This window comes from Diorhabda carinulata, chromosome 1, assembly GCF_026250575.1.
Source record: "Diorhabda carinulata isolate Delta chromosome 1, icDioCari1.1, whole genome shotgun sequence".
Taxonomy (NCBI): domain Eukaryota; kingdom Metazoa; phylum Arthropoda; class Insecta; order Coleoptera; family Chrysomelidae; genus Diorhabda; species Diorhabda carinulata.
The window spans coordinates 36,794,943-36,822,268 of record NC_079460.1 but is presented as its reverse complement, the minus strand read 5'-3'; the positions used below and the strand labels follow the sequence as shown (position 1 = coordinate 36,822,268).

The following is a 27,326-nucleotide window of genomic DNA, read 5'->3' as shown; positions in this document are numbered from 1 at the left end:
CCTTGGATTATCTGGGATTAAAAAAAGAACCCGTTGTGGGTTGCGACTTCCGATTGGAAGTATATTGACTAATGCGGTCACTGCTTCTACTGGATGATGCTTGATACAGCAGAGTGCTTGTACCAGAAATACTTCGTAATGCATGATGTCGTATTATAGATCTCTTTATACGTCCTCTTCAATTCATTGTAAGATAAAAAAATTTAAAAAGATAATTTTTGATTTTGATATGCCTTAACTCTAGGGCAGAATGTACATTTCAATTTAAAACAGCATGTCTTCTATTACTTTCTTACACAGTTTAATGTATATTTGAATTGATTTAAAAATTTTTAATTTTTTTAGAATTACTTACGGCTTAGCTAAACATTAATCAAAGTTATTAAGAAGACCGTGTGGCCTAATGGATAAGGCGTCGGACTTCGGATCCGAAGATTGCAGGTTCGAGTCCTGTCACGGTCGAACTTATTTTTATTTCAGAAAATAAATTTTTTATTTTATAATTTATTTTTGTATAACTTTCAAAATAGAAAGAAATAAACATTGTGGATCATCAAATTTCATTAAAATTAAAATGTTTAGATATTACAGATTTTTACTTTTATATAAAATGATTGTGTTCCTAATAGATAAAAGAATAGATCTAGAATCTTTATTTCTTTTGCTAATCTACTCACCAATATAGATAGCATAACAAAAAAATGAGTGCTCTACTCCTTTTGTTAATAAATTAAATATTCACCTTAATGGATAGAAGATAATAGCTTAATTATGTAAAAATATATTTATTTTGTTAATTATATGGAAATATACCATGATTAATAAATTAATTAAATTATTAATACACATAATTTCTTCCCTAGTTGATGGATAATAAATAATACAAAAAAGACTGTAGATTGTATTACTTCTGTTATTGAAATGGATATAGTTTTGCTGGTGAAGAATAGGTGGCGCAACTACTGGGAAACAAGGAATTCTATTATTTTGGTAATAAATTGAATATGTATACGTAAGCGATAGATGGTGAAAGAAATAGTAGAGTTCTACTCTTTTTGTTAATACCTTTATTGGAACATAAATACACAAGTGATAATTTTGCAAATATTACTACGTTATTATTAACTGTAGAAGATTTTATATTATCTAACTATTTAACTATCCCTTTATTCTGCATCTAGGAATAGCCTACTATGTTTCTAGTCTCTCTCTGCAGTATTAACATTGTATAAAGAATATTCTTTATACAATAGTATTAATGTACAATTTTCAGTAATTTCTTAATAGATGGCAATAACAGCCTATATAAAGAAATCTCGCAGGGGATAGTAGCTAGCTTAAATAGTGTTACAAAATAAACATTTAAACGAAATTTCATAAGATCAGTAAGTGATTCCTAAATAAATAATTATTTATTTTATTGACTCCAATTGTAAATTTTGGTCATTCATCACTATAAGTAGAAATTTTGTAAGAGATGCATTGTATTTTTAGGTTAAATTTTCTGGAAAACATTTGAAGCACAAACTATCCAAATCAAGTCGTTCGTGGCTTTATGAATAGAGAACAAAATGCTAAATCCAGTGAATAAGGCGGCCGTGGACAGGTAGGAACATTCTTATAGTCTAAAAACTTGCGAATTTAAATCTATTTGTGCTATGACGCCTTGTTCTGATGTAGAAAAAAATGGTGGATACATTTTTCGGGTGTTTTTCTTTCCACATCTCCACTTTTAAATTTTTTATATACAGTATTCAAGTTACTTCATTCCAACAAAGACACATTTCAACATGTTATTGTAAGGTTCTTTGCAAGACTATGAGACATATTAGTTGAAGTCGATTCACACCTCATACATTTGCAAACTGCAAAATAATATGAAAATTCTACAGATCTTCTATGATTCACATATTATTTATCCAATTTTTCTGGAAACTATTGTTTTCAAAGTCAAAATTAACATAATTAACTTTATTTATACAGCATCTCATGATCATTACCATCAAATCGAGACTTCTTTAGAAAATGTTCGAGTCCTGTGAAGGTCAACTTTTTTTTCACTTTACAGATGAGGTATCTTAGTTTTGCTCTATTAGACACAATGTTCATTTTTACTTTTTCATGTACTTTATGAAAATGGGAGCTTAACAAAATTCAATTATATCTCATCTCCAAAAAAATAGTGTAACGACTTAAAAAGTAAAAATTTTCAGGAAAAAGAAAAGATTCAACTTGATTTATTTTGCATCGAAAACCATGTGTTTTTTTGAAAGCTTTAGGAGACATGTTATTTAATAGAATAATTATGTTTTTAACACTAATTTTTTACTATATTTTTTTATTTGTAACTATTTTATTAAAGATTTTACTATTACCTAAAATGAAATATATTAATGTTGTTACATTACGTACAAATATGTTTATCTCTATTAATAACATAAACAGTTTTGCATCCTTGAGTTGAAAAAATGATTAAAAATTCGATGAAACAAGATTTTACTACTACGTTAGTACTAAAATCTTTCTGTTCCATAGAATGTCTTTTAAATCAAACCATTGCTGTTCTAGTGCAAGACTTGACAAACATGTTTTTAGAACGGCGAATAAAACTGTGTTATGTGATTAGTTTTCACCAAACTTATCAAATTCTTACTTTTTCTTTCATTTAACTGTATAGGACACCTGTCACAACATGTAATGCTACACTAACTTCCATCTATTGGGGAATTAGTGAAGTTACAGTTACTTCTCTTTTTGAGAGTTTAAAAAAATACCTAATTGTATTTGTATAAGTTATTACAGTATTTGATTGGCAGTGCGATAATAAATTATAATGTTAATTATGTATATGACTATAACATTTTCTTTAGTATAATAACAATTTTCATATAACACGTTTTGCATAGTTGTTTGAAATTCATACACAAGCAATGACAAAACAGTATCCATGAATTTGTTACAGTTTAGATAAATTCTTCCGATTTTGTCCTATATAAAATGATCAGTTTCCGTTTTCTATTACACCGATTAATTAATTTCCCTTATAATATTGAATTTTCTTATATATTTCACTCTTCTTGTATTCTGCAAGTTTCTCAATTTCCCCTTAATATTTCCCTCATATTCTCATTTTTTAGCTGTCCTAGATTCCACCTTTGTTTACCTGTTGTTATTATAATTTATTTCCAACTTTAGTTTTAGTAAGTCCAAGAAGTGATCAGAGTCTGCATCTACTCTGTATGATTTGACAAATGTTTTTATATTTTATCGGTTTTATACTATTAGTACGTTATCTTTTTTTGGATTTTCAGTGCTTCTTCTATGTAGAATCCACTTTTTTGTGATTTCTATTCTAGTATCTTTTAAACCTGTTCAAACAAAAAATTTGATAATATTTTCAACATTCGAAGTTAGTTTACAAATTAAAGGATATTTTAAAACATTTGTCATAAGGATAAGATACTGAATTTGTAAACTCAATCCGTGTATAGTTTTATGTAAAGTATATTGAGCTAAATAATGTAAAATTGTTTGAAAATGTATCCACCAATACTTTATTATATGCATTTGCAAGTATCGAAATCGTTAAATTCAAGAATGGTTGAAGTAGTGACAAAAGACCAAGTCTCACAATCCCTCTTATAGTTTATTAGATAGAAACTTATCTGAAGAACGATTACCCGTGAGGGAAGGTGGATTAGCGTGAAAAATTTTATGTGTTGCTGTCGTATTTAATTTCTTCTTGATCTTTTCCATTATTTAAACTAGTTATTTGTTATTGTATTATTTTTTGAACCTACCTCTTTTCTGTTACATTTTCAATAAACTTATTTATACTCTTTCAATTTTCTTCTACATTTTCCTCTTGTTGTGTTCACAGATCTCTACATGTATATACTCCTAATGTTCCCATTATTTAGATATCCCAGGTTCTACTTTTGCCTACCTCTTCATTTTGTATTATAATTTAGTTTCGTAAAAACCAAGAAGTGATCATTTTTATTAATTTTTGCCAAATTTCCTTCAGAATATCATAAATTTCTGTTTTTTATCTTCGCCTTCTTTTTTTTATGGGACACATAATATAATATATGTTATATTCTAATATAACATACTCCTCCTCGCTGGCTACTAAATTCCATCAACTAGCTTTTGATCATCTTATCCTCATAAATCTCATTCCCATATGTTCTTGTTTTTGAACTTTTTTCAATTGAACTCCCAGTTAATGTTGGAAAATACAAGAAGAAAACAAATATGATTGAGAATACTCAACAATTCTGTTAGAAAAATAGTAAATAAATAGACGAATCTTCATAGATCTAAGAAAGCTTCCAGTGAAACTAGTTATTTCTAAAATATTACTGAAAACCAGGAGAAAGTTGCTCTAGTTCTTTTCCCTCCTGTTATGATTGTTATGAAAAGTATTTTGGCCTAAATAATGTTAAATTGTTTGAAAAAGTATCTACCAATACCATATTGTATCTATTTAAAAATTTTGAAACTGTTAGATCTAAGAAACAGACAAAAAGCCTAATCTTCAAAATCTACCCTGTAATTAATTTGATATAAACTAATGTGAAATTGTCCCTGAAGGAAGTTCACTGATTGAAAAGGTTTTCCATTGGAGGTGAAAAAGGGTTAGTTCATCTTTTATATATGAATACGATAACTTGGGTAAGCAAAAACACATCACACAGTATAATTGTGAGTGTTGGTGCAGTATTAGTAGGTATTCTGTTCAGGATGATATGAGATGAATAGCCACTAATCTCTTGTATTGAGCGACATAAGACTTTGCAGACTCTAGAGTAATAGAACCAAGTCTGAGGAAGGATATGTGAGTCATATAGCCCACATAAGCCTGTAGAATATTATTGGTAATATAAGTTGAATGGTGAACTTTCTAAAAACAAATATCCATTCCTCTAGTTCATAGTCCTTATAATATTTCAATTATCAATAGAAAACAATCTTATTTCATATAAGTCCTTGTATATTGATGAAAAACCAAACAAAAAAAATCAATTTGAAAAAATTAATTATTGCTCTTTATTAAAACTGATCTTCTGCTAAAGTTATGGAATATTAATTTGTTGAGTAAATAAAACAAGATTTGATCATGGAGATGATATATTTGAGTGAATGTTTACAATAAAATGAGTAAATATAACAAAGTAAATGTTTCATGTTTCAATACAATGAGATTCATGGTTTAATGACACTATTTCCTTCTTCCATATTTTGATGATCGTCGTGGCCGACGCTGCCTACGCTTCGTTCCTTTACGACGTGGACGTCTGCTGCGATCCATCGGCTCTGCTTTGGCTGTAAATAAAATTCATAATATCATTATCAAATTCATTTGTAGTAGGTACTTGTTATGAAAAGAATATTTGGTTTACTACTCACTGTGTACATCATGTCTTCGTCTCTTTGTTCTTCGTCTACGTCTTCTCGTATTCTTAGGGCGTCGTCCACGACTGCGTATTTCTATTATTGGTAACTTGAGATTTTTGGCTAACTTGGATATTCTTGATGATTCCTCTTTCTGCTTGTTCTTTGCACTTCTAATAAGACTGCGTTGTTTTCCTTGCTGACGTCTACCTCGTGCTTGCATTTCCTTGACTGGAGCCCTTCTCTTTTCCAAATTCTTGAAGTTTTGGAACATGGTGAACTGCTTGGAGCTGATACCTATCAAAAATATTTAAATTTACTTGAAGGAGAGCTCATTGAAAACCTTTAAGATACTATAGAAGCATTTATATTCTAAAGGATGTGGTGAAATATGGTATTTGAAGTAATATAAAGAGAATTTCCAAGTACTTACCTAATTTAAACTTTCCATTGGCTTTTTTTAGAAGACCATTTTGAATTCCGGTGGTTAGAGCTTTCTTAACTTGCATAGAGGCATTTTTCAACTTGGTTTTTCTTTGGGAATTGATATGATTGATTATTTCATCGAGAGACGAGCCTCTACGGTCCTTTAAGGTAGCAATGGAACTCATTACGTCGGTTATAAGAGCTGCCATCGTGGAAACAAGCACCTAGAATAAAAATTAATAGCTGAAAAGACAATAACATGTTTGAATTCACTTACCTCAACTTATAAACGCACGAATTCGAAAACTTTCGCAGTAAATAAATAATTTTGACGGGAGAAAAAATATTCACCGGCACAAATTTCGAAATCTTAATAGAAAATGAAATAATATTCAATAAATAACTGTTGCTTAGTGGCGATTGTTTTTTTTTCGGAGGTAGGATGATTCAAATTTGAATTGACAGATGTAAGGACAGAACGAAAAAGTTTCAAAAATAAGTGATTGCCAATCATTCTCAATAGTGAGAGTTCCTTTTGAAATCATACTTAAGTTTCGAATAAATTTTTACACAATCGTTAAGTCTATTTTATTCAGATTCTTCTCATTCAACTAATTCATGACTGTTTTCCTAATTAGAAAGAGGCACAATTTAATTTTGACAGATTACAACTGCACTTATAGAACACTTCTTTTCAGAGCAGAAATTTATTCTATGCCCGCATAGAAAAATAATTATTTCGATTTATAGTTTCAATTCTTAAATCGAAGAAGTTTTCTGAGTATCAGAGAAAATATACCCTACTTTACTTTAATCAAATAAGTACGTCTGAATTTTTAGGCTAAAACGCTGAATAACCAGACTGAAGTCTAAGATCATAGATACTTGGAATCTATACTTTTATAGTTATCTATGGCCAAAAGAAAATATGTATAATTAATAATAATTATCTTATTTAAATATATCTTTAAACAAAGCTCAAATATTCGTATGTAAAATGTTCGCACTAAAGTTTTAAATATATAATATTAGTATAATAATAATAATAAATGTGTTTTCAGAATTAGTTGCTTCCAAATTATAGAATCAATATTAGCGAATATATGATAACAGACAACTTCCAATGGAAAATCTAATATTCAGAACTGAATACCTGTATGCTATATGTTATTTAGAAATACATTATTCCAATTATTAAAAAATATTGATAGAGCTTAGGTACTAATTCTAATAGAAAAGTCTAACATTATGGAAGACTAGTTTTCATCTCAATATAATCTTAAAAGCAATATTTTAATTTCGTAACAATCTTGTACATAGCTATAACATTTTCTTTAGTAGTATATTAACAATTTTTATATAACACATTTCGTATATTTGTTTGAAATTATATACAAGCAAGTGAGCAAGAACGTATAAAAATATCTTATGCATTCATATCAGAAATACTATGATAAGAGAGTATCAGAAAATATTCTCTTTCTCAATTAAGAACTTTTCTACAGTGAATTTGATAGTTATTTCTGAGTTTTAGTTTATTGTGAGGTCAGGTTTATTAAAACAACATGAATATTTTAATAATATCATCGATTCTCTTTACTTGTTTACAACAATTTGATATTGTTCCAAAACATCCGCTTATGTTTTCAAAATAATATAAGTACTCCAAATTATCTTGCGGAAATAATAAATGTATGTTGTTTAATAAAGTCCTAGTGGTGGTAGTTATAATCCCCGTGAACCTCCTGGCTTTCGACCGTAAGAGGATATACAACAAGCAAATTGAACTCAACATATTATCAGTGTCTCAATGTAATATTTCATTTCATTTTAGACGAATTTGGATCCAGCAGATATATAGTCCGAAATTAATTGAAATCGATCGCGATAGTAGAGTTTATACATCCAATTTATTGGCGATGAAACGATTTAGTGGTTAACAGAAATAGAACTGGTATTATACTTACTGCTTTTCTTACAAAATTCCTGGATCAAATTTCAAACTGGACTCAACATATCTATTCCAGTGAGTTGTTCGATATTGGTTTAATGTCATACAATATGTCTTTTAAGGTTTGTTATATTTCAATAAAGGTATATAATTCAAACTATTATTCATTACAGATACTTTTATTCCAAGCTCACGTGCTCCAGAAAAAGAAATGGTAATATTTGCTGTAGAAGGGATTTTCCACCACAGGAAGCAATCTCATTGATTGTGAATGTAAATGTTTTGGTATGTCTTTCACTCTTCATGAAATTTACAAGTTTGCCTCAGTTTTATAAGATAAAGTGTGCTTAATCATAATGAATTATCACATATTTCAGATGCTTCTATTCCAAGCACAATAAAGCAAAAAATAACAACAATTAGTGAGAGCTGATTCTCCTAAGAATTTTCAATGGTGGATTCAGAAAAAACTTCATGGAGTCCTCAGGTACCACAAGCTGAATATATAGTTAAAACTTCTTACAAACATAATAAGATTCAGATTATGTTCTAAAGGTTAAGGAAAAATGTTTCAATTGGTACAGAACCTTTTGGTGGTTTAACCAAGTGTTCAAAAAAATACTACTGATTGATCTGAATGGTAGTAGATTGCCATCCCGCATTAAAAATAGTTGTTTTAACACAATCAACAGTAATTTTACTGGTATTTAATGATAGTCATGATTATTGTTGGTCGCCTAACAGAAAACTCAACAAATACTTACATATACTGTTGAATACTATGCATAAAAGGAAGAGGGAACCTTGATAAAAGTTGTATGATTTAATTAACTAACTATGTTAGTATTATTGGAACCTTTTGCTGTTATTTGTACTCACTCACTTCAATAACCATGTTATCATCTCAAGATGCATAAGATAAAAAAAAACTTGCGTTTATACTAAAGCTACTCCTTGGGCAAATCTCCAGTAGGCAACGTATTCATGGTAAACTGCCAGGAAAAGACCTTTTGTCTCTATTCAAACTATTATTATATCTAGACATTCCTGGGAAGCTATAACCATAGAAGATCTCCTGAATGTATACAACTAGGCAAAAGCAACCTACAAATACTAACAGGAGTCCTCCAGAACAATACATCTGAGAGCATAAAGATCTCTGGCATCTAAAGCCATTCTACATTCTGAACTTTCTAAGAAGAGTGGGAATAATAGATCAGATGTAAACACTGGGATCCCCAGTATAGCAGCAAGAAAAAGGACAAACTAGATCGTGGTCGTGGTGTACTTGGTAACCTAATATAAACATATGTACATCTAGAAATATCAATACTTAAATGCATCCAACAATCAATTATTAACAATTTTACATAATTTATTCTTATTATATGGTTTTGATTAACATCCTCGACGTTATCCTATTTTTCTGTCTTCCCTTATTTTAAATGAGTCAGTAACTTCTAATTAGACCAACATACTATCCGTCACAATCATAACTGTCCTAGATTCCACCTTTGTTTACCTGCTGTTATCATAATTTATTTCCAACTTTAGTTTTGGTAAGTCCAAGAAGTGATCAGAGTCTGCATCTACTCTGTATGATTTAACAAATGTTTTTATATTTTATCCGTTTTATACTATTAGTACGTTATCTTTTTTTGGATTTTCAGTGCTTCTTTTATGTAGAATCCGCTTAATTTTTCTAGTTATGTCTGTTTCCCATATGTACATATCTATAATATTCTACTGCAGGGTTGCACAATCGTATACCATTTCCATCTACGGATTTATGGATTGTATGCTTCCTTGCGACGGTATTTACGAATTAATTTTTACCTATTCGAGCACTGAAAGCTCCGAATAAAATAAATATATGCCGTTTAGAAATTTTCCCACATACTCCTTCAGATTATTATAAAAATCTTGTTTTTCTTCTTCGTCTTCTCTTTTTGTTGGTGCATATCTAACAGTGAAACAATATTTTCTTCTCCACATTCTTCTAAAATCCAAATGATACTAGAACAAATAAAGACGAACAACATGTAGCTACAGCTACGAGCAATTACCCATCACCATTCATAGCTGATATATTCAAAAGTCTGAAGCAGATTAGCCAAGGGTTTGTGTATATTTCCAGAGCGTAATACAAATAGAGCAAAAAATGTAGTTTGTTTCAACGGAATTAAATTGAAAAAAATAAATTATGAAATGTAATCAATGAATACTAGCTATTTTTAGATATTGCAGTACTATCAACAATTCATAATTTGATATATCTAGGTATATAACTAGAAGAAAAAAGATTTGATTGAGAATACAATACTATATTCAAGAAATAAGATAAAAAATATAAGTGATTTCTATTCTAGTATCTTTTGAACCTGTTCAAACAAAAAATTTTATAATATTTTCAACATTCCAAGTTAGTTTACAAATTAAAGGATATTTTAAAACATTTGTCATAAGGATAAGATACTGAATTTGTAAACTCAATCCGTGTATAGTTTTATGTAAAGTATATTGAGCTAAATAATGTAAAATTGTTTGAAAATGTATCCACCGATACTTTATTATATGCATTTGCAAGTATCGAAATCGTTAAATTCAAGAATGGTTGAAGTAGTGACAAAAGACCAAGTCTCACAATCCCTCTTATAGTTTATTAGATAGAAACTGTCGTATTTAATTTCTTTTTGCTCTTTTCCATTATTTAAACTAGTTATTTCTTATTGTATTATTTTTTGAAGCCACCTCTTTTCTGCTACATTTTTAATAAACTTATTTATACTCTTTCAATTTTCTTCTAAATTTTCCTCTTGTTGTGTTCACAGATCTCTACATGTATATACTCCTAACGTTCCCATTATTTAGATATCCCAGGTTCTACTTTTGCCTACCTCTTCATTTAGTATTATATTTTAGTTTCATAAAAACCAAGAAGTGATCATTTTTATTAATTTTGGCTTTATTTACTTCAGAATATCATAAATTTCTGTTTTTTATCTTCGCCTTCTTTTTTTGATGGAGCATATAAGCACTGAAACGTTCACCATATCTTCTTGTACCCTAATATAACATACTCCTCCCCGCAGGCTACTAAATTCCATCAACTAGCTTTTGGTCATCTTATCCTCATAAATCTCATTCCCATATGTTCTTGTTTTTGAACTTTTTTCAATTGAACTCCCAGTTAATGTTGGAAAATACAAGAAGAAAATAGATATGATTGAGAATACTCAACAATTCTGTTAGAAAAATAGTAAATAAATAGATGAATCTTCATAGATCTAAGAAAGCTTCCAGTGAAACTAGTTATTTCTAAAATCTTACTGAAAACCAGGAGAAAGTTGCTCTAGTTCTTTTCCCTCCTGTTATGATTGTTATGAAAAGTATTTTGGCCTAAATAATGTTAAATTGTTTGAAAAAGTATCTACCAATACCATGTTGTATCTATTTAAAAATTTTGAAACTGTTAGATCTAAGAAACAGACAAAAAGCCTAATCTTCAAAATCTACCTTGTAATTAATTTGATATAAACTAATGTGAAATTGTCCCTGAAGGAAGTTCACTGATTGAAAAGGTTTCCCATTGGAGGTGAAAAAGGGTTAGTTCATCTTTTATATATGAATACGAAAACTTGGGTAAGCAAAAACACATCACACAGTATAATTGTGAGTGTTGGTGCAGTATTAGTAGGTATTCTGTTCAGGAAGATATGAGATGAATAGCCACTAATCTCTTGTATTGAGCGACATAAGACTTTGCAGACTCTAGAGTAATAGAACCAAGTCTGAGGAAGGATATGTGAGTCATATAGCCCACATAAGCCTGTAGAATATTATTGGTAATATAAGTTGAATGGTGAACTTTCTAAAAACAAATATCCATTCCTCTAGTTCATAGTCCTTATAATATTTCAATTATCAATAGAAAACAATCTTATTTCATATAAGTCCTTGTATATTGATGAAAAACCAAACAACAAAAATCAATTTGAAAAAATTTATTATTGCTCTTTATTGAAACTGATCTTCTGCTAAAGTTATGGAATATCAATTTGTTGAGTAAATAAAACAAGATTTGATCATGGAGATGATATATTTGAGTGAATGTATACAATAAAATGAGTAAATATAACAAAGTAAATGTTTCATGTTTCAATACAATGAGATTCATGGTTTAATGACACTATTTCCTTCTTCCATATTTTGATGATCGTCGTGGCCGACGCTGCCTACGCTTCGTTCCTTTACGACGTGGACGTCTGCTGCGATCCATCGGCTCTGCTCTGGCTGTAAATAAAATTCATAATAATATTATCAAATTCATTTGTAGATAGGTACTTGTTATGAAAAGAATATTTGGCTTACTACTCACTGTGTACATCATGTCTTCGTCTCTTTGTTCTTCGTCTACGTCTTCTCGTATTCTTAGGGCGTCGTCCACGACTGCGTATTTCTATTATAGGTAACTTGAGATTTTTGGCTAACTTGGATATTCTTGATGATTCCTCTTTCTGCTTGTTCTTTGCACTTCTAATAAGACTGCGTTGTTTTCCTTGCTGACGTCTACCTCTTGCTTGCATTTCCTTGACTGGAGCCCTTCTCTTTTCCAAATTCTTGAAGTTTTGGAACATGGTGAACTGCTTGGAGCTGATACCTATCAAAAATATTTAAATTTACTTGAAGGAGAGCTCATTGAAAACCTTTAAGATACTATAGAAGCATTTATATTCTAAAGGATGTGGTGAAATATGGTATTTGAAGTAATATAAAGAGAATTTCCAAGTACTCACCTAATTTAAACTTTCCATTGGCTTTTTTTAGAAGACCATTTTGAATTCCGGTGGTTAGAGCTTTCTTAACTTGCATAGAGGCATTTTTCAACTTGGTTTTTCTTTGGGAATTGATATGATTGATTATTTCATCGAGAGACGAGCCTTTACGGTCCTTTAAGGTAGCAATGGAACTCATTACGTCGGTTATAAGAGCTGTCATCGTGGAAACAAGCACCTAGAATAAAAATTAATAGCTGAAAAGACAATAACATGTTTGAATTCACTTACTTCAACTTATAAACGCACGAATTCGAAAACTTTCGCAGTTAATTAATAATTTTGACGGGAGAAAAAATATTCACCGGCACAAATTTCGAAATCTTAATAGAAAATGAAATAATATTCAATAAATAACTGTTGCCTAGTGGCGATTGTATTTTTTTTTTTTTTAGGTAGGATGATTCAAATTTGAATTGACAGATATAAGGACAGAACGAAAAAGTTTCAAAAATAAGTGATTACTAATCATTCTTAATAGTCAGAATCGCTTTTGAAATCACACTTAAGTTTCGAATTAATTTTTACACAACCGTTAACGTCTATTTTATTCAGATTATTCTCATTCAATTAATTCATGACTGTTTTCCTATTTAGAAATTAGAAAGAGGCACAATTTAATTTAGACAGATTACAACTGGACTTATAGAACACTTCATTTCAGAGTTGAAAATTATTTTATGTCCGCAGAGAAAGATAATAATTTCGATTTTTAGTTTGAATTCTTAAATCGAGGAAGTTTTCTGAGTATCATAGAAAATATATCCTACTTTACTTTATTCAAATAAGTACGTCTGAATTTTTAGGCTAAAACTCTGAATAACCAGGCTAAAGTCTGAGATCATAGATATTTAGAATCTTTATTTTTATACTTATCTATGGCCAAAAGATAATATGTATATTTAATAATAATTAGCTTATTTAAATAAATTTTTAAACCAATATGTTTAATAAAGTCCTAGTGGTGGCAGTTATAATCCCCGTGGACCTCCTGGCTTTCGAGCGTAAGAGGATATACAACAGCTTAGATATAACTCAGACAGGATGCGGCAACCTTCAAACACACTAGAACCAACTTCTGACAAGATAAGGCTACTTCCGATGATGCCGAACAAACATTCTTCATGTGCAACCACTGAAGGGGATTGAGATAGGTAGTAGTGAAGACTTAGAGGGTAGGCTACAGGAGACAAATTTATCCACCAGCTCTCTGGGTCAAATCTGTTACTTGGATTCCGCATTTAAAAATAAAAGCTGGTTTAATAGTGTTGACTAATACTATTGTAAACTTTAATAGTTTTATGAACTCAAACTGTTGCATTTTGAGTAATACATGGAGAGATAATACACTCAAAATAATAAATGTGTATCATGTGTGATTGAATCTGGTAAGAGCCCCCAGATAAAAGTGTTCTCAAAATAATTGATAATAATAAACCAGCAAATTGAACTTAACATATTTTATCAGTGTCTCAATGTAATATTTCATTTCATTTTAGACGAATTTGGATCCAGCAGATATATAGTCTGAAATTAATTGAAATCGATCGCGATTGTAGAGTTTATACATCCATTTTATTGGCGATGAAACAATTGAGTGGTTAGCAGAAGTAGAACTGGTATTAAACTTACCGCTTTTCTTACAAAATTCCTAGATCAAATTTCAAACTGGACTCAAAATATCTATTCCAGTAAGTTGTTCGATATCGGTTTAATATCATACAATATGTCTTTTAAGGTTTGTTATATTTCAATAAAGGGATATAATTCAAACTAATGTTCATTACAGATACTTTTATTCCAAGCTCACGTGCTTCAGAAAAAGAAATGGTAATATTTGCTGTAGAAGGGATTCTCCACCACAGGAAGCAACCTCATTGATTGTGAATGTAAATGCTTTGGTATGTCTTTCACTCTTCATGAAATTTACAAGTTTGCTTCAGTTTTATAAGATAAAGTGTGCTCCATCATAATGAATTATCACATATTTCATATGCTTCTATTCCAAGCACAATAAAGCAAAAAATAACAACGATTAGTGAGAGCTGATTCTCCTAAGAATTTTCAATGGTGGATTCAGAAAAAACTTCATGGAGTCCTCAGGTACCACAAGCTGAATATATAGTTAAAACTTCTTACAAACATAATAAGATTCAGATTATGTTCTAAAGGTTAAGGAAAAATGTTTCAATTGGTACAGAACCTTTTGGTGGTTTAACCAAGTGTTCAAAAAAATACTACTGATTGATCTGAATGGTAGTAGATTGCCATCCCGCATTAAAAATAGTTGTTTTAACACAATCAACAGTAATTTTACTGGTATTTAATTGTCCAGTCAGGTTGTAACGCGTTGTGGGCTACCTGTGTGGAGGGTTTTTGGACAACTGGCGGAATATGAAAGAAATATTTTTGATTGTTTCATACCTAGGGTATTTATCCATGTTTCAGATTTCTCCTTGTTTTCCCCTTTTTACGACCATGACTTGATGACTTTTTGGGAAACCTGTTTAGATTAGTATAACAAGCATAATAAAACTAAAATATTACACACTGTTCGAAAGATTTCTCACTTGCTATTGAACGAAAGAAGAAGAAAAAAGATTTGATTGAGCATATAATACTTTATTCAAGGAATTAGATAAAAAATATAAGTGATTTCTATTCTAGTATATTTTAAACCTGTTCAAACAAAAAATTTGATAATATTTTCAACATTCCAAGTTAGTTTACAAATTAAAGGATATTTTGAAATATTTGTCAAGATAAAGATAATATACTGAATTTGTAAACTTAATTCCTGTATAGTTTTATGTAAAGTATATTGAGATAAATAATGTGAAATTGTTTTAAAATGTATCCACCGATACTTTATTATATGCATTTTCAAGTATTGAAATCGTTATATTCAAGAATGGTTGAAGTAGTGATAAAAGACCAGGTCTCACAATCCCTCTTATAATTTATTAGATAGAAACTTATGTGAAGGACGATTACCCATGTGGGAAGGTGGATTAGCGTGAAAAATTTTATGTATTGCTGTCGTATTTAATTTCTTCTTGGTCTTTTCCATTATTTAAACTAGTTATTTCTTATTGTATTATTTTTTGAACCCACCTCTTCTCTGCTACATCTTTATTAAACTTATTTATACTCTCTCAATTTTCTTCTACATTTTCCCCTTGTTGTGTTCACAGATCTCTATATGTATTTACTCCTAACGTTACCATTATTTAGATATCCCAGGTTCTACTTTTGCTTACCTCTTTATTTCGTATTATTATTCAGTTTCGTAAAAACCAAGAAGTGATCATTTTTATTAATTTTTGCCATATTTCCTTGAGATTATCATAAATTTCTCTTTTTTTATTTTCGCCTTCTTTTTTTGATGGAGCATATAAGCACTGAAACGTTCACCATATCTTCTTGTGCTCTAATATAACATACTCCTCCCCGCAGGCTACTAAATCCCATCAACTAGCTTTTGATCATCTTATCCTCACAAATCTCATTCCCATATGTTCTTGTTTTTGACCTTTTTTCAATTGAATTCCCAATTAATGTTGGAAAATACAAGAAGAAAACAAATATGATTGAGAATACTCAACAATTCTGTTAGAAAAATAGTAAATAAATTGATGAATCTTCATAGATCTAAGAAAGCTTCCAGTGAAACTAGTTATTTCTAAAATCTTACTGAAAACCAGGAGAAAGTTGCTCTAGTTCTTTTCCCTCCTGTTATGATTGTTATGAAAAGTATTTTGGCCTAAATAATGTTAAATTGTTTGAAAAAGTATCTACCAATACCATGTTGTATCTATTTAAAAATTTTGAAACTGTTAGATCTAAGAAACAGAGACATAAAGCCTAATCTTCAAAATCTACCTTGTAATTAATTTGATATAAACTAATGTGAAAGGAAGTTCATTAATTGAAAAGGTTTCCCATTGGAGGTGAAAAAGGGTTAGTTCATCTTTTATATATGATACGATAACTTGGTTAAGCAAATACACATCACACAGTATAATTGTGAGTGTTGGTGCAGTATTAGTAGGTATTCTGTTCAGGATGATATGAGATGAATAGCCACTAATCTCTTGTATTGAGCGACATAAGACTTGGTAGATTCTAGAGTAATAGAACCAAGTCTGAGGAAAGATATGTGAATCATATGGTCCACATAAGCCTGTAGAATATTATTGGTAATATAAGATGAATGGTGAACTTTCTAAAAATAAATATCCATTCCTCTAGTTCATAGTCCTTATAATATTTCAATTATCAATAGAAAACAATCTTATTTCATATAAGTCCTTGTATATTGATGAAAAACCAAACAACAAAAATCAATTTGAAAAAATTTATTATTGCTCTTTATTGAAACTGATCTTCTGCTAAAGTTATGGAATATCAATTTGTTGAGTAAATAAAACAAGATTTGATCATGAAGATGATATATTTGAGTGAATGTATACAATAAAATGAGTAAATATAACAAAGTAAATGTTTCATGTTTCAATACAATGAGATTCATGGTTTAATGACACTATTTCCTTCTTCCATATTTTGATGATCGTCGTGGCCGACGCTGCCTACGCTTCGTTCCTTTACGACGTGGACGTCTGCTGCGATCCATCGGCTCTGCTCTGGCTGTAAATAAAATTCATAATAATATTATCAAATTCATTTGTAGATAGGTACTTGTTATGAAAAGAATATTTGGCTTACTACTCACTGTGTACATCATGTCTTCGTCTCTTTGTTCTTCGTCTACGTCTTCTCGTATTCTTAGGGCGTCGTCCACGACTGCGTATTTCTATTATTGGTAGCTTGAGATTTTTGGCTAACTTGGAGATTCTCGATGATTCCTCTTTCTGCTTGTTCTTTGCACTTCTAATAAGACTGCGTTGCTTTCCTGGCTGACGTCTACCTCTTACTTGCATTTCCTTGACTGGAGCCCTTCTCTTTTCCAAATTCTTGAAGTTTTGGAACATGGTGAACTGCTTGGAGCTGATACCTATCAAAAATATTTAAATTTACTTGAAGGAGAGCTCATTGAAAACCTTTAAGATACTATAGAAGCATTTATATTCTAAAGGATGTGGTGAAATATGGTATTTGAAGTAATATAAAGAGAATTTCCAAGTACTCACCTAATTTAAACTTTCCATTGGCTTTTTTCAAAAGACCACTTCGAATTCCGGTCGATAGAGCTTTCTTAACTTGCATAGAGGCATTTTTCAACTTGGTTTTTCTTTGGGAATTGATATGATTGATTATTTCATCGAGAGACGAGCCTTTACGGTCCTTTAAGGTAGCAATGGAACTCATTACGTCGGTTATAAGAGCTGTCATCGTGGAAACAAGCACCTAGAATAAAAATTAATAGCTGAAAAGACAATAACATGTTTGAATTCACTTACTTCAACTTATAAACGCACGAATTCGAAAACTTTCGCAGTTAATTAATAATTTTGACGGGAGAAAAAATATTCACCGGCACAAATTTCGAAATCTTAATAGAAAATGAAATAATATTCAATAAATAACTGTTGCCTAGTGGCGATTGTATTTTTTTTTTTTGAGGTAGGATGATTCAAATTTGAATTGACAGATATAAGGACAGAACGAAAAAGTTTTAAAAATAAGTGATTACTAATCATTCTTAATAGTCAGAATCGCTTTTGAAATCACACTTAAGTTTCGAATTAATTTTTACACAACCGTTAACGTCTATTTTATTCAGATTATTCTCATTCAATTAATTCATGACTGTTTTCCTATTTACAAATTAGAAAGAGGCACAATTTAATTTAGACAAATTACAACTGGACTTATAGAACACTTCATTTCATAGTTGAAAATTATTTTATGTCTAGAGTGAAAGATAATAATTTCGATTTTTAGTTTAAATTCTTAAATCGAGGAAGTTTTCTGAGTATCAGAGAAAAGATATCCTACTGAATACCTGTATGCTATATGTTATTTAGAAATACCTTATTCCAATTATTCAAAAAGTGTGATAGAGCTTTGGAACTAATTCTAATAGAAAAGTCTAACATTATAGAAGACTAGTTATCATCTCAATATAAACTTAAAAGCAATATTTTAATTTCGTAATAATTTTGTTAATAGCTATAACATTTTCTTTAGTAGTATATTAACAATTTTCATATAACACATTTTGCATAGTTGAAATTCATACACAAGCAAGTGAGCAAGAACGTATAAAAATATCTTGTGCATTCATATCAGAAATACTATGGTAAGAGAATATCAGAAAATATTCTCCTCCTCAATTAAGAACTTTTTTACAGTGAATTTGGTAGTTACTTTTGAGTTTTAGTTTATTGTGAGGTCAGGTTAATTAAAACATGAATATTTTAATAATGTCATAGATTTTCTTTACTGGTTTACAATATTTTGATATTGTTCCTAAAAATCCGATTATGTTTTCAAAATAATATAAGTATTCCAAATTATCTTGCGGAAATACTAAATGTATGATGTTTAATAAAGTCCTAGTGGCGGCAGTTATAATCCCCGTGGACCTCCTGGCTTTCGAGCGTAGGAGGATATACAACAGCTTAGATATAACTCAGACAGGATGTGGCAACCTTCAAACACACTAGAACCAACTTCTGACAAGACAAGGCTACTTCCGATGATACCGAACAAACATTCTTCATGTGCAACCACTGAAGGGGATTGAGATAGGTAGTATTGAAGACTTAGAGGGTAGGCTACAGGAGACAAATTTATCCACCAGCTCTCTGGGTCAAATCTGTTACTTGGATTCCGCTTTTAAAAATAAAAGCTGGTTTAATAGTGTTGACTAATATATTATATTTGCTTATTGTAAACTTTGATAGTTTTATGAACTCAAACTGTTACATTTTGAGTAATACATGGAGAGATAATACACTCAAAATAATAAATGTGTATCATGTGTGATTGAATCTGGTAAGAGCCCCCAGATAAAAGTGTTCTCAAAATAATTGATAATAATAAACCAGCAAATTGAACTCAACATATTTTATCAGTGTCTCAATGTAATATTTCATTTCATTTTAGACGAATTTGGATCCAGCAGATATATAGTCTAAAATTAATTGAAATCGATCGCGATTGTAGAGTTTATACATCCATTTTATTGGCGATGAAACAATTGAGTGGTTAGCAGAAGTAGAACTGGTATTAAACTTACCGCTTTTCTTACAAAATTCCTAGATCAAATTTCAAACTGGACTCAAAATATCTATTCCAGTGAGTTGTTCGATATCGGTTTAATATCATACAATATGTCTTTTAAGGTTTGTTATATTTCAATAAAGGGATATAATTCAAACTATTATTCATTACAGATACTTTTATTCCAAGCTCACGTGCTCCAGAAAAAGAAATGGTAATATTTGCTGTAGAAGGGATTTTCCACCACAGGAAGCAACCTCATTGATCGTGAATGTAAATGTTTTGGTATGTCTTTCACTCTTCATGAAATTTACAAGTTTGCTTCATTTTTATAAGATAAAGTGTGCTTCATCATAATGAATTATCACATATTTCAGATGCTTCTATTCCAAGCACAATAAAGCAGAAAATAACGACGATTAGTGAGAGCTGATTCTCCTCCTCCTAAGAATTTTCAATGGTGGATTCAGAAAAAACTTCATGGAGTTCTCAGGTGAATATATAGTTCAAACTTCTTACAAACAAAACAAGATTCAGATTATGTTTTAAAGGTTACCGAAAAATTTTTTAATTGGTACAGAACCTTTTGGTGGTATAACCAAATGTTCAAAAAAATACTACTGATTGATCCGAATGGTAGTAGATTGCCATGCCACATTAAAAATATTTGTTTTCAGACAATCAAGAGTAATTGTACTGGTATTTAATGATAATCATCATTATGGTTGGTCGCCTAACAGAAAACTCGACAAATACTTACATATACTGTTGAATACTATGCATAAAAGGAAGAGGGAACCTTGATAAAAGTTGTATGATATAATTAACTAACTATGTTAGTATTCCTGGAACCATTTGCTATTATTCGTACTTAACACACTTCAATAACCATGTTATCATCTCAAGATGCATAAGGTAAACAAAAAACTTGCGTTTATACTAAAGCTACTCCTTGGGCAAATCTCCAGTAGGCAACGTATTCATAGTAAACTGCCAGGAAAAGACCTTTTGTCTCTATTCAAAGTATTATTATATCAAATTAAAGGATATTTTAAAATATTTGTCAAGTAATCATAGAGATAATATACTGAATTTGTAAACTCAATTCCTGTATAGTTTTATGTAAAGTATATTGAGCTAAATAATGTATTATTTTTTGAGCCCACCTTTTTTCTGCTACATTTCCAATAAACTTATTTATACTCGCTCAATTTTCTTCTACATTTTCCCCTTGTTGTGTTCACAGATCTCTATATGTATTTACTCCTAACGTTACTTTTATTTAGATATCCCAGGTTCTACTTTTGCTTACCTCTTTATTTCGTATTATTATTCAGTTTCGTAAAAACCAAGAAGTCATCATTTTTATTAATTTTGGCCATATTTCCTTTAGAATATCATAAATTTCTGTTTTTTATCTTCGCCTTATTTTTTTAATGGGGCATATAAGCAGTGAAACGTTCACCATATCTTCTTGTACTCTAATATAACATACTTCTCCCCGCAGGCTACTAAATTCCATCAACTAGCTTTTGATCATCTTATCCTCATAAATCTCATTCCCATATGTTCTTGTTTTTGAACTTTTTTCAATTGAACTCCCAGTTAATGTTGGAAAATACAAGAAGAAAATAGATATGATTGAGAATACTCAACAATTCTGTTAGAAAAATAGTAAATAAATTGATGAATCTTCATAGATAAATAATATTAAATTGTTTGAAAAAGTATCTACCAATACCATGTTGTATCTATTTAAAAATTTTGAAACTGTTAGATCTAAGAAACAGAGACATAAAGCCTAATCTTCAAAATCTACCTTGTAATTAATTTGATATAAACTAATGTGAAATTGTCCCTGAAAGAAGTTCACTGATTGAAAAGGTTTCCCATTGGAGGTGAAAAAGGGTTAGTTCATCTTTTATATATGAATACGATAACTTGGTTAAGCAAAAACACATCACACAGTATAATTGTGAGTGTTGGTGCAGTATTAGTAGGTATTCTGTTCAAGATGATATGAGATTAATAGCCACTAATCTCTTGTATTGAGCGACATAAGACTTGGTAGATTCTAGAGTAATAGAACCAAGTCTGAGGAAAGATATGTGAATCATATGGTCCACATAAGCCTGTAGAATATTATTGGTAATATAAGATGAATGGTGAACTTTCTAAAAATAAATATCCATTCCTCTAGTTCATAGTCCTTATAATATTTCAATTATCAAAAGAAAACAATCTTATTTCATATAAGTCCTTGTATATTGATGAAAAACCAAACAACAAAAATCAATTTGAAAAAATTTATTATTGCTCTTTATTGAAACTGATCTTCTGCTAAAGTTATGGAATATCAATTTGTTGAGTAAATAAAACAAGATTTGATCATGAAGATGATATATTTGAGTGAATGTATACAATAAAATGAGTAAATATAACAAAGTAAATGTTTCATGTTTCAATACAATGAGATTCATGGTTTAATGACACTATTTCCTTCTTCCATATTTTGATGATCGTCGTGGCCGACGCTGCCTACGCTTCGTTCCTTTACGACGTGGACGTCTGCTGCGATCCATCGGCTCTGCTCTGGCTGTAAATAAAATTCATAATAATATTATCAAATTCATTTGTAGATAGGTACTTGTTATGAAAAGAATATTTGGCTTACTACTCACTGTGTACATCATGTCTTCGTCTCTTTGTTCTTCGTCTACGTCTTCTCGTATTCTTAGGGCGTCGTCCACGACTGCGTATTTCTATTATTGGTAGCTTGAGATTTTTGGCTAACTTGGAGATTCTCGATGATTCCTCTTTCTGCTTGTTCTTTGCACTTCTAATAAGACTGCGTTGCTTTCCTGGCTGACGTCTACCTCTTACTTGCATTTCCTTGACTGGAGCCCTTCTCTTTTCCAAATTCTTGAAGTTTTGGAACATGGTGAACTGCTTGGAGCTGATACCTATCAAAAATATTTAAATTTACTTGAAGGAGAGCTCATTGAAAACCTTTAAGATACTATAGAAGCATTTATATTCTAAAGGATGTGGTGAAATATGGTATTTGAAGTAATATAAAGAGAATTTCCAAGTACTTACCTAATTTAAACTTTCCATTGGCTTTTTTTAGAAGACCATTTTGAATTCCGGTGGTTAGAGCTTTCTTAACTTGCATAGAGGCATTTTTCAACTTGGTTTTTCTTTGGGAATTGATATGATTGATTATTTCATCGAGAGACGAGCCTCTACGGTCCTTTAAGGTAGCAATGGAACTCATTACGTCGGTTATAAGAGCTGCCATCGTGGAAACAAGCACCTAGAATAAAAATTAATAGCTGAAAAGACAATAACATGTTTGAATTCACTTACCTTAACTTATAAACGCACGAATTCGATAACTTTCGCAGTAAAAAAATAATTTTGACGGGAGAAAAAATATTCACCGGCACAAATTTCGAAATCTTAATAGAAAAGAAATAATATTCAATAAATAACTGTTGCTTAGTGGCGATTTTTTTTTTCAGAGGTAGGATGATTCAAATTTGAATTGACAGATGTAACGACAGAACGAAAAAGTTTCAAAAATAAGTGATTACTAATCATTCTTAATAGTCAGAATCGCTTTTGAAATCATACTTAAGTTTCGAATTCATTTTTACACAACCGTTAACGTCTATTTTATTAAGATTATTCTCATTCAATAGATTCATGATTGTTTTCCTAATTAGAAAGAGGCACAATTTAATTTTGACAGATTACAACTGGACTTATAGAACACTTCGTTCCAGAGTTGATAATTATTCTATGCCCTCATAGAAAGATAATAATTTCGATTTTTAGTTTGAATTCTTGAATCGAAAAAGTTTTCTGAGTATCAGAGAAAATATACCCTACTTCACTTTATTCAAATAAGTACGTCTGAATTTTTAGGCTAAAACGCTGAATAACCAGACTAAAGTCTAAGATCATAGATACTTGGAATCTATACTTTTATAGTTATCTATGGCCAAAAGAAAATATGTATTATTAATAATTATCTTATTTAAATATATCTGTTCGTACTAAAATTTTAAATATATAATATTAGTATAATAATAATAATAAATGTGTTTTCAGAATTAGTTGCTTCCAAATTATAGAATCAATATTAGCGAATATATGATAACAGACAACTTCCAATGGAAAATCTAATACTCAGAACTGAATACCTGTATGCTATATGTTATTTAGAAATACATTATTCCCATTATTCAAAAATATTGATAGAGCTTTGGTACTAATTCTAATAGAAAAGTCTAACATTATGGAAGACTAGTTTTCATCTCAGTATAAACTTAAAAGCAATATTTTAATTTCGTAATAATTTTGTTAATAGCTATAACATTTTCTTTAGTAGTATATTAACTTCATATAACACATTTTGCATAGTTGAAATTCATACACAAGCAAGTGAGCAAGAACGTATAAAAATATCTTATGCATTCATATCAGAAATACTATGGTAAGAGAATATCAGAAAATATTCTCTTTCTCAATTAAGAACTTTTCTACAGTGGATTGGATAGTTATTTCTGAGTTTTAGTTTATTGTGAGGTCAGGTTTATTAAAACAACATGAATATTTTAATGATATCATCGATTCTCTTTACTTGTTTACAACAATTTGATATTGTTCCAAAACATCCGCTTATGTTTTCAAAATAATATAAGTACTCCAAATTATCTTGCGGAAATAATAAATGTATGTTGTTTAATAAAGTCCTAGTGGTGGTAGTTATAATCCCCGTGGACCTCCTAAGAAGACTTAGAGGGTAGGCTACAGGAGACAAATTTATCCACCAGCTCTCTAGGTGAAATCTGTTACTTGGATTCCGCATTTAAAAATAAAAGCTGGTTTAATAGTGTTGACTAATATATTATATTTGCTTATTGTAAACTTTGATAGTTTTATGAACTCAAACTGTTAAATTTTGAGTAATACATGGAGAGATAATACACTCAAAATAATAAATGTGTGTCATGTGTGATTGAATCTGGTAAGAGCCCCCAGATAAAAGTGTTCTTCAAAATAATTGATAATAATAAACCAGAACATTGAACTCAACATATTATCAGTGTCTCAATGTAATATTTCATTTCATTTTAGACGAATTTGGATCCAGCATATATATAGTCCGAAATTAATTGAAATCGATCGCGATTGTAGAGTTTATACATCCATTTTATTGGCGATGAAACAATGAGTGGTTAGCAGAAGTAGAACTGGTATTATACTTACTGCTTTTCTTACAAAATTCCTGGATCAAATTTCAAACTGGACTCAACATATCTATTCCAGTGAGTTGTTCGATATTGGTTTAATGTCATACAATATGTCTTTTAAGGTTTGTTATATTTCAATAGAGGGATATAATTCAAACTAATGTTCATTACAGATACTTTTATTCCAAGCTCACGTGCTTCAGAAAAAGAAATGGTAATATTTGCTGTAGAAGGGATTCTCCACCACAGGAAGCAACCTCATTGATTGTGAATGTAAATGTCTTTCACTCTTCATGAAATCTACAAGTTTGCTTCAGTTTTATAAGATAAAGTGTGCATCATCCTAATGAATTATTACATATTTCAGATGCTTCTATGCCAAGCACAATAAAGCAGAAAATAACAAGGAATAATGAGAGCTGAATCTCCTAAGAATTTTCAATGGTGGATTCAGAAAAAACTTCATGGAGTACTGAGGTACCACAAGCTGAATATATAGTTAAAACGTCTTACAAACAAAACAAGATTCAGATTATGTTTTAAAGGTTACCGAAAATTTTTTTAATTGGTACAGAACCTTTTGGTGGTATAACCAAATGTTCAAAAAAATACTACTGATTGATCCGAATGGTAGTAGATTGCCATGCCACATTAAAAATATTTGTTTTCAGACAATCAAGAGTAATTGTACTGGTATTTAATGATAATCATCATTATGGTTGGTCGCCTAACAGAAAACTCAACAAATACTTACATATACTGTTGAATACTATGCATAAAAGGAAGAGGGAACCTTGATAAAAGTTGTATGATTTAATTAACTAACTATGTTAGTATTCTTGGAACCTTTTGCTGTTATTCGTACTCACTCACTTCAATAACCATGTTATCATCTCAAGATGCATAAGATAAACAAAAAACTTGCGAATATTAAAGCTACTCCTAAGGGAAATCTCCAGTAGGCAACGTATTCATGGTAAACTGCCAGGAAAAGACCTTTTGTCTCTATTCAAACTATTATTATATCTGGACATTCCTGGGAAGCTATAACCATATAAGATCTCCTGAATGTATACAACAAGGCAAAAGCAACCTATAAATACTAACAGGAGTCCTCCAGAACAATACATCTGAGAGCATAAAGATCTCTGGCATCTAAAGCCATTCTACATTCTGAACTTTCTAAGAAGAGTGGGAATAATAGATCAGATGTAAACACTGGGATCCCCGGTATAGCAGCAAGAAAAAGGACAAACTAGATCGTTTGGGTCGTGGTGTACTTGGTAACCTAATATAAACATATGTACATCTAGAAATATCAATACTTAAATGCATCCAACAATCAATTATTAACAATTTTACATAACTTATTCTTATTATATGGTTTTGATTAACATCCTCGACGTTATCCCATTTTTCTGTCTTTCCTTATTTTAAATGAGTCCGTAACTTCTAATTAGACCAACATACTTTCTGTCACAATCATATCTGCTATTTTTATATATACTACTTTTTTCCAAAACAATTGTTTTAAAGTATCGTGAACTTAATAAACTAATTTCAAATCTACTCTGCTGAACATATTTTCTTTTGTATAAGAAATATTATATCTGATCTATTCAAGAGTTATTTTGAGAAGAAAATTGTCCAAGATTTTCTATTCACTTATAAAATGTTCAATGATGAAAGTATCCATGAATTTGTTACAGGTTAGATAAATTCATCTGATTTTGTCCCATACAAAATGATCGGTTTCCATTTTCTATTACATCGATTAATTAATGAATTTTCGTATATATTTTACTCTGCTTGTATTCTGCATGTTTCTCGATTTCCCCTCAATATTTTCCCTCATATCCTCATTTTTTAGCTGTCCTAGATTCCACCTTTGTTTACCTGCTGTTATTATAATTTATTTCCAACTTTAGTTTTGGTAAGTCCAAGAAGTGATCAGAGTTTGCATCTACTCTGTATGACTTGATAAATGTTTTTATATTTTATCTGTTTTATACTATTAGTACGTTATCTTTTTTTGGATTTTCAGTGCTTCTTCTTTGTACAATCCGCTTAATTTTTTTAGTTATGTCTGTTTCCCATATGTACATATATATTATATTCTACTGCAGGATTGCAAAATCGTATACCATTTCCATCTACGGATTCATGGATTGTATGCTTCCCTGCGGCGGTATTTACAAATCATTTTTCCCTATTCGAGCACTAAAAGCTCCGAATAAAATGAATATATGGCGTTTAGGAATTTTCTCA

General features: G+C 30.2%; 5 protein-coding genes and 1 non-coding gene across 9 annotated transcripts in view; 2 read left to right on the top strand and 4 right to left on the bottom strand.

Annotated features, from left to right (window-relative positions):
* The first annotated feature begins 389 nt into the window (after positions 1-389).
* Positions 390-462, top strand: Trnar-ucg (transfer RNA arginine (anticodon UCG)). The gene has a single exon. It is a non-coding gene; the product is annotated as a tRNA-Arg (tRNA).
* Positions 463-1,298: 836 nt separating this feature from the next.
* LOC130892972 (uncharacterized) overlaps positions 1,299-27,326 on the top strand; it is a 36,195-nt gene continuing 10,167 nt past the window's right edge. Inside the window, exons 1-15 of one of the 4 annotated variants that reach the window (XR_009059136.1) lie at positions 1,299-1,385; positions 1,495-1,606; positions 7,658-7,849; positions 7,948-8,059; positions 8,152-8,261; positions 14,109-14,300; positions 14,399-14,712; positions 19,681-19,919; positions 19,971-20,082; positions 20,175-20,290; positions 20,475-20,712; positions 24,943-25,180; positions 25,232-25,331; positions 25,426-25,535; positions 25,730-26,466. The gene's annotated coding sequence lies outside the window, so the exon portion shown is untranslated. Of the gene's footprint in view, positions 1,386-1,494; positions 1,607-7,657; positions 7,850-7,947; positions 8,060-8,151; positions 8,262-14,108; positions 14,301-14,398; positions 14,713-19,680; positions 19,920-19,970; positions 20,083-20,174; positions 20,291-20,474; positions 20,713-24,942; positions 25,181-25,231; positions 25,332-25,425; positions 26,467-27,326 lie in introns of those variants that run through there. The other 3 variants (XR_009059137.1, XR_009059134.1, XR_009059135.1) reach the window with 3 other exon arrangements.
* On the bottom strand, positions 5,116-6,249 carry LOC130892933 (histone H1, gonadal-like). Its single transcript, XM_057798674.1, has 4 exons — positions 6,101-6,249; positions 5,831-6,047; positions 5,413-5,694; positions 5,116-5,328 (listed from the first exon to the last, which is right to left on the bottom strand). Exons 2-4 carry the CDS (start codon positions 6,030-6,032, stop codon positions 5,225-5,227), a joined length of 588 nt encoding a protein of 195 aa, XP_057654657.1. The 5' UTR covers positions 6,033-6,047; positions 6,101-6,249; the 3' UTR covers positions 5,116-5,224.
* Positions 11,855-13,111, bottom strand: LOC130892938 (histone H1, gonadal-like). Its single transcript, XM_057798686.1, has 4 exons — positions 12,841-13,111; positions 12,571-12,787; positions 12,153-12,434; positions 11,855-12,067 (listed from the first exon to the last, which is right to left on the bottom strand). Exons 2-4 carry the CDS (start codon positions 12,770-12,772, stop codon positions 11,964-11,966), a joined length of 588 nt encoding a protein of 195 aa, XP_057654669.1. The 5' UTR covers positions 12,773-12,787; positions 12,841-13,111; the 3' UTR covers positions 11,855-11,963.
* LOC130892956 (histone H1, gonadal-like) lies at positions 17,044-18,174 on the bottom strand. Its single transcript, XM_057798711.1, has 4 exons — positions 18,030-18,174; positions 17,760-17,976; positions 17,342-17,623; positions 17,044-17,256 (listed from the first exon to the last, which is right to left on the bottom strand). The coding sequence occupies exons 2-4, from the start codon at positions 17,959-17,961 to the stop codon at positions 17,153-17,155; spliced, it is 588 nt and encodes a 195-aa protein (XP_057654694.1). The 5' UTR covers positions 17,962-17,976; positions 18,030-18,174; the 3' UTR covers positions 17,044-17,152.
* On the bottom strand, positions 22,181-23,318 carry LOC130892965 (histone H1, gonadal-like). The gene is made up of 4 exons (XM_057798722.1): positions 23,167-23,318; positions 22,897-23,113; positions 22,479-22,760; positions 22,181-22,393 (listed from the first exon to the last, which is right to left on the bottom strand). The coding sequence occupies exons 2-4, from the start codon at positions 23,096-23,098 to the stop codon at positions 22,290-22,292; spliced, it is 588 nt and encodes a 195-aa protein (XP_057654705.1). The 5' UTR covers positions 23,099-23,113; positions 23,167-23,318; the 3' UTR covers positions 22,181-22,289.